Source organism: Chrysochloris asiatica, unplaced genomic scaffold (genome assembly GCF_000296735.1).
Source record: "Chrysochloris asiatica unplaced genomic scaffold, ChrAsi1.0 scaffold00003, whole genome shotgun sequence".
Taxonomy (NCBI): Eukaryota; Metazoa; Chordata; class Mammalia; order Afrosoricida; family Chrysochloridae; genus Chrysochloris; species Chrysochloris asiatica.
Window position 1 is genome coordinate 33059586 of NW_006408521.1, and position 8145 is coordinate 33067730.

The 8145-nt window shown below is 38.9% G+C and overlaps 1 protein-coding gene across 1 annotated transcript in view; it reads left to right on the forward strand.

The window, feature by feature from the left end:
- Positions 1-8145, forward strand: part of SORCS3 (sortilin-related VPS10 domain containing receptor 3) — an 863487-nt gene that overhangs the window by 770322 nt on the left and 85020 nt on the right. Inside the window, exon 14 of the mRNA XM_006831323.1 lies at positions 1817-1924. Within this exon, the coding sequence (XP_006831386.1) occupies positions 1817-1924 (108 nt within the window). The remainder of the gene's footprint in view (positions 1-1816; positions 1925-8145) is intronic.

Here is an 8145-nt window from a genome sequence, read left to right on the forward strand (position 1 = left end):
CCAAATTCTCTGTCTTGCTCGTGCACACACACAAACACATTAACCTTATGTGTCCTTTTCTCTAGGACATAACCAGCAAGTGTTAACTAGTTAGCATCCATGGGACACTCTGAAACACTATGATTATTTTAGGAACCAATGGGACACATAATAAAAAAAAAGTTACAGCTACTCTCAATCAAGTGTTTTTGTTCACTGTTGAAAGGAGAAACCGATTTCTAAGAAAAGTAATTCAAATCTGCCCACCTTTCCCTGGGCCAGCTTAAATGGTTATTTATCCTTCCAACCTATTCTTTTAAAAAGACTGAAATGATTACATCCTTAAAAGTCATGCCAAAGTTGACAATTAGAAAGCCACAGAAAAAAATAGAAGTTTTGTAGCAAACTGTCTGCTTTTCATTTGTATACATGGATCAAAATTATTAGATGAGAGTCTGGTGATTATCGTTGGGTAAAGTAAGTATTCTTTTAAAATAATATATTAGAGAAGAGTGGATAAACAGAGATAAAAAAGACTGAGAGACTGAGAACTGAAGAGAAGTAGGTATACAGAAAATGGACTGAGTAGGTTGACTACTGATGGTAAAAGAGAATCCTACATCCAGGTCATAGAAACTTCTTATAGCTAACACATGACGAAATGATAGAGTGAATTAGGGAACACCCTTAATCATTTCTTAATTTTTTTTTAAGTAATTTGTTCATTAAATGTTTATATAGTACCAACCATATGCCAGGTTTTCTACTAAGTACTAGAAATGTAAACTAAACGGTAGTCTTTGACCTCAAAAACCTCACTACTTCATGGGAAAGGCAGACACATTTTCTAAAGTATATGTAACATAATGGTAGAAGCATTGTAAACAGATGTGTATGTGCTATTATGGGATTATTTAATAAACAAGGTAACACCTGACCCCTGAACTCCTGGTGCTTAGTTAGCATCTTGAATGAGGGATTCAAGAAAGCATTCCTCAGGAGAAGGCCCAGTGTTTTAGGAGCTCACAGAGGAGGCCCTTCAGCCTGAGTGGTGGAATCAGTTAACTTTGTCTTGGGAAACAAAGGGTGTCAGCAAAACTGCCCAGAGAAGATAGTGTTTGGGCTGTGTCTCAGTTCAGTCAGGGGGAGGAAAGGACCCTGAAGCAAGCATTCTGAATGGCTCAAGTCTCTTCCACTTGGAGCAGTCCCTGTGACGAGTGTCAGGTGCTGTATCCACAAGGGGCCAGCCTTTTCTCCAGCTATTGAATGCATGGTGAAAGAGCATTGCCCAGAATATCTCAGATACTTAATGCCTGTCCCTAAAAGCCCCTTAAAATGACATCAGGAGCGAAAATGATCCTAACATCTATTCTGAACAAACAGGAAATTGCTTTTTTTAAGGTTTGGTCTGAAAGACACACATACCCCCTCCCATAGGGCATACCCCACAATACTCAATTTATCTGTGTCAGAAACTCCAAGGGCTGAATTGATTGTGCTGTAAATTGAACCTCAGGTTCCATTCTGAGTACTTGAAACGTGACAGTCCATCCACTAAGCCGTCCTGCTTGGGTGTTTTGTTTTTGTTTTGTTTTTTCCTTTTTACTCTAACATATGAAAGATTTCTGCAGCTTTGGTGCTGTCTGTGCATGGACCAGGAAATACAGTGCTGATCTCAAATCTCAATAATATGAGGGAGATGTGGAAGATTAATGCCTTTTGATAATCCAAACTGCCAGAAAGCAAGATACAGAGAATTTAATAACCTGAAAAATGGTTACAAAAGAGCTTGGTTTTATTTTCAGCTGCCTTTTCTATGTACTTGTTTCCAACCCAGGGTGAGTTTTGACGAGGGCCATTCCTGGGACAAGTATGGTTTCACTTCCGTCCCTCTCTTCGTCGACGGGGCTCTGGTGGAGGCAGGAGTTGAGACTCAAATTATGACGTGAGTACTTCTTTTCATATGGTAGATAGAAAGGAGCCCACATACCTTGATTATCCTTCCTCCAAGGACGTGGATTCTGCCCCTACCCCACCCCCAAACTTACACAAGGGCATTTTAATCTCTGGGCCAAAGCTTCCTCTTCTATGCAATGCGAGCAAGCAAAAGATCACTTGACATGATAAGAAAACTAGGCTTCTCATTGTAAAGTTAAGATTTCTGATGAAACGTAAAATATAATAACAAATTTCCATTTATTAACAACTTAAACAAACAGAGAGCTGAAGTTTCTTTTCAAAACAGACCAGGAAGTGGATAGAGTCAGGGAGGAGATGATGGGAGTTAGACAGCCAACGTGTTGAAATCAAACAGTGATTTTAGGGGAAAACCTGAGGGCTTGTGTGACACACACACACACACACACACACACACATACACACACTTTACGGTTGTTATTCCAGTTCAGATGAACTTGCTTTGAAATTTTGTCTGCAGTTCTTTACAATGAGAATAGATGGCCAGTGTGTAGATATTAAAACTGTCAAGAGTCTTGAAATATTTTCTGAATGTAGAAAAATTATAATAATTAGATGCTGTTTTCTAAAAGCATAGAAAATTCTAATTCCTTATACATTGATTACCTGTGCAAAGTGGTAGCTTCAGTGGGCTCAAGGGTGGCAACAATTGTGAGGTTGGCCCAGGACCGGGCAGTGTTTTGTTCTTTTGTGCATAGGGTCGCTATGAGTCAGTACCGACTCAAAGGCACCTAACAACAACAACATAAATGTACAGATGTGTGTATAAGGGGGTATGAGAGGGTGGCAGTGGTAGCCCTGTGTTAGCCAGTATTGTCTCCCACCTCAAGTTGACTTGAAGGCCATTGTCTGAACTCTTCACTCGACAGAATGACAGAAGTTTGATGAACAGAACTTTGGAAATTTTCTAAACTGTAGGGTTGGTACCAGTAGGCTCACCAGATGTTTCTGTGTTGGTTTGGGGGAAGGGTGTGGTCTTCTAATTCAAAGGGATACTTGTTGTTGTTGTTATGTGCCGTGGAGTCAGTTCTGACTCATAACAACCTTGTACAGGGTTTCCGAGGCTGTAAATCTTAAAGGTAGTAGAAAGCCTCATCTTTCTCCCATGGAACAGGTGGTAGTTTTGAACTGCTGACTGTGAGATTAGCAGCCTGAATCGTAACCACTATGCTACCAGAGCTCCTTAAAGGAATACTACTATTCTCTTTATTTTTGTGTTCATTTAAAAATAATTTGAATCAGTATTTTCTCGATATAAGATGTAGCAGGCAAAAATGGGGTAAATGGGTATCTCCTATGCCTCATATTGTCCATATAATGATCAGTTCAAAATCTTTTTCTAGTTCCCTGACCCCAGAATGGACCACTTTGATCCACTTTTCTACTTTTATTCCCCTATCCAGAGGGTTGACTTGCCACTAGGATGACAGAATGAATATAGATAGATAGATTGATAGATTGATAGATAGATAGATAGATAGATAGATAGATAGATAGATAGATAGATAGATAGAGAGATAGAGAGATAGAGAGATAGAGAGATAGTTAGGAGTAGTAGATAGGTAGGTAGGTAGATAGATAGACAGATAGATACAGAGACTTGTTGTTAGGCGCCATCAAGCCAGTACCGACTCATAATGACCTTAGGCACAGCAGAATGAAACACTGCCCCATCCTGGGCCAACCTCACTACTGTTGCCACAGTTGAGTCCATCAATGCTGCCACTTGGCCAATCCATCTTGTTAGGGGTCTTCCTCTTTTTCTCTGACCCTCCACCTTACCAAACATGATATCATTCTCCAGTGACTGGTCCCTCCTGACAATATGCTCAAAGTATGGAGATGAAGTTTGACCATCTTGGCCTCCATGGAGCATTCTGGCTGCACTACTTCCAAAATGAATCTGTTGGTTCTTTTGGCAGCCCATCGCACTTGCAATATTCTCCTCCAACACCATAACTCAAAAGCATCAATTCTTCTACAGTCTTCCTTATTCACTGTCCAGCTTTCGCATGCATATGAGGTTATTGAAAATACCATGGCTTGGGTCAGGCACACCTTAGTCCTCAAGCTGACATCTTTGCTCTTCAACACTTTAAAAAGTTCCTATGTAGCAGATTTGCCTAATGCAATACATCCTTCAATTTCTTGACTGCTGCTTCTGTGAATGTTGATAGTTGATCCAAGAAGAATGAAGTCCTTGACAACTTCAATCTTTTCTCCATTGATAAGAATGTTTATTTGTCCAGTGTTGAGAATATAGACTAGGAGCCTTCAAAAAGTTCATGAAAAATTCCTTTAATTCCAGTTTTCTTTTCTTTCTTTAACTTTTTATTGTGAATTGCGTGAAAGGTTCGAGAGCCGATCAATTTTCCACACATTTTGTGTCATGTCATTAATTGTACTCCCCACAAGATAAGATCACTTATCCCACTTCCTCCCTATGTTTCCTGTTTCCATTCCTTCTCCTTTTCTATCCCTTTGAGACTTTGTCCTTGGGTAAATGCTGCCTTTTTCAATTTTCAAATGGGTAATTATTCTAACATAGAGGCTAGTGATCCTCTTACAGAGCTGTCTATTGTTTGGCTGCAAGTTAAGTCATGGGAGTGAGCTCATTTCCAGATCTGAAGGATGAGTAAAAGTCATAGTCTCAGGGTTCCGCTTGCCTCTATCCAACCATTAAGCCTGATCTCTTTTGATGATGTTGAGTTTTGTTCTACATTTTTCTCACACTCTATCCAGAACCTTCTAACGTGATCCCTTTCAGAACAGTTGACAGTGGTAAATGGGCACCATCTAGTTCTTGTCTCAGAGTCATGGAGACTGATGTTTGCATGGTCCAGTTTTCCATGGGACTAATTGTCCCTGAGCATCCTCGATTTTCTTCAGTCTTCTTTCTTCCAGATAGAAAGAGAGACCAATAGTTGTATCTTAGGTGGCTAGTCACCAGCTTTTAAGAACCCCAGTGACTTCTCATCAAAATAGAATGTCAAACATTGTCTTTGTGGACTATGTTACACCAAATGACCTTGGTGTTCCTGGAGACTATGGCCCTGGGCCCCTAGGCCCAGTAACTTATTTCCTTAAGAAGTTCTCATTATTTTGCCAGTGTATTCTCTACCACATTCATGAATATATATTTATACCAAAATAAACAGACATGTATAAGTATCCTGTCAAACCTACATACATCTCTATATATTGTTGTTGTTGTTGTTAAGTGCCATTGAGTTGATTCCAACTCATAACGACCCTATCTTGGGTTCCCAAGGAGAGCTAGTGAGGTTGAGCCAATGACCTTGCAGTTCAAACGACTTTGCAATCTGACGCATTGGTCCACAGCGCCACACCAGAATTCCTTCTCTCTCTCTCTTTCTCTCTCTCTATATATAATCTTACATATCTAGATGTATATATATAAAATCTTCACGGGTATACTCCCACTCTCCCTCCCTCACCCATTCAGCTTGCTTGTCTATTCATGCATATATTTGTTGTTGTTGTTGTTAAGTACTGTGGAGTTGGTTCTGATTCATAGTAATCCTGCACAGGGTTTTCGAGGCTGTAAATCTTACGGGAGCAGACAGCCTCATCTTTCTCCCACAGAACGGCTGGTAGTTTCTAACTGCCGACCCTGAGGTTAGCAGCCCGATCCGTAACCACTAGATCACCATAATTGCAGGATTGTATATATAGCAGTGTTTACCTATGTTGCCTTTAATTCATGCACTCTTCCCCTAGCTATCTCATTTTTTGCTGACCTCTTATTTTATATTACCTTCCCTTCATTCAAGTTAGAATGTCTACCCTCTAGCCATTAAATAATGCCTCATCCTGTCCCACCTCTGTTAACCATCACAGAATGTTTATTTTAGTGTGAAAATCTCTTCTTGAGTTTTTAAAATTGTAGTTTCATACAATATTTGACCTTTTGTGATTGATTTATTTCACTCAGCATAATGTCCTCAAGGTTCATCAATATGCCGTAAGGTGTTTCATAGATGCACCGTTATTTTTTTTAATGGTGAGTAGTATTCCATTGTGTCTATGTACCATTGTTTGTTGATCCTTTCTTCCACTGTTGGGCATTTAGATTGTTTCCTTATTTTTGCTATTGTGAATATTGGTGCCGTGAACATGGGTGTGCATATACCTATTCATGTTGTGGCTCTTATTTCTCTAGGATATATGCCAAGTAAAGGGATTGCTGGGTCATATTGTATTTCTGTTTAAGGAAGTGCCATACCATTTTCCACAGTAGCTGTACCATTTTGTAGCCCTTCCAGTCTTTCCCAACCTTTTCCAGCATTTGTCATTTTCAGTTTAGTTGAACTTTATTATTGATGGTGAGTTGATATGATATGGTATATCTTCTTTTGAGTGGCTATTATAAGTGATTTGTTTTACTTTTCCAAGTTCTTTGTTAATGTAAAGGAATTGAATTGAACTTTATGTATTGATCTAGTACCTGACACTTTGTTGGCCCTTTCCGTTAGTTCAAATAGTTTTCTTGCGGAGTCTTTTGAATTTTCTATGTAGAGGATCATATCATCTGCAAATAGAGTTTTACTACTTCTTTGTTAGCTTAGATGCCTTTAATTTCCCTTTCTTACCTTTGAGCTAAGGCTCCCAGCTCTCCATGTAGTAAGAGTGATCCCACTTATTCCTAGTTGTTCCTAGTTCCATTCCACCCTCTTTCCCATCCCTTCTGTTCTTTTTCCTTAGGTAAAATTTCCCGTTTGGATCTTTAATGATTGGCCATTCCATGGTGAGAATATCTTACTAGTGTTGCTGTCCCACCTATAAACCTATCTACTGCTTGGCTGAAAACTGGACCACAAAATTAAATTCTTTTCCAGACCTGAAGGGGAATTGAAGGCCATAGGTTCCTCCAATCTCTTTCTGCCAGTGAGTCTGGTCTTCTTGGATTTGTTTTGTTTTGTTTATAATTTTGAGTTTTATTCCACATTTTCTGCTCAAGGATTTTTTTCCCGGTTTTTATTTTTTCTATTATCTAATAGATTTAAAGCTGTTAATTTCATTTTTTCCATGAACTTTTTGAAGCTTCTTCATATATGCAAAAGTTTCTATGTATATATGAGTAAACCTAGAGGGACAGAGAGATAAACAAAAAAGAGACATTCAGAGATAAGCTCCTAGAATCTAAGATCCTGCCAAAAGTTACTTTATGACATTAATAAATATTTTCTTGATAACATGTGTCAGATACTGTTTTAGTTCTGCAAATTAGAGCAGAAACTCTGCTCTTGTGAAGTTTACATACTAACTAACTAACTAGCTACTAACTAACTACTGCCGTCGAGCACCTTCCAACCCTAACAGTCCTATGTTGTTGTTGTAAAGTGCTGTCCAATGGACTCATGGACCACTCTGAGACCACAAGAACTAGAACAAACTTCTCTGAAAGAATTCATATTAGAAGGTCCCAGACAGAGTAGAATGTAGAACAAAACTAAAAATTGCTTTCAAAAGAAAAAATAAAATAAAAGGCTGGACTTACTGGTCAGAAAGAGACTGGAGGAACCTGAGACTATGGATATCACCCACCCTTCAAGTCTGGAAAGGAACTCAGCTTCATGATCCAATGTTCAGCCAAGGGATAGATTGGCTTATAGGGGGGCCAACAACACTAGTAAGGCATGCTCACCAAGGAATGGTCAATAATTCAAAATTAAAAAGGTACCATTTACCTAAGGACATATTGAAAAGGATGAGAAAGTGGGTGGACTAGAAATAGGACCCACAGGAAGGAAGTAGGATAACTATTGTCGGGTGGAGGATTGCGGGCATTCAGATGAAAGAAAGTGTCTGATTCGTTGAATGGAAAATCTTGTCTGTAAACCTTCACTCGATTTTCAAAAAAAAAATTAAAAAAAAAAAAAAAAGTAGCCCACTAGGACTAAATTTTTATTTTCCCTCATGGAATAGCAATAGAAAAGATTGAAGCAGATGTTTAAAAATTATATATTTCTTAGGAACTGTGAAGATAACGGAATGAATTATGAGGAAGAATGTTTAACTTTTCCATCAAACTGAAAACATCAGTTAAGTTGTTAAGTGCTGGCTCATAACAACCCTGTATAGGGTTCTAACTCATAGACACCCTGTATAGGGTTCTAACTCATAGACACCCTGTATAGGGTTCTAGCTCATAGACACCCTGTATAG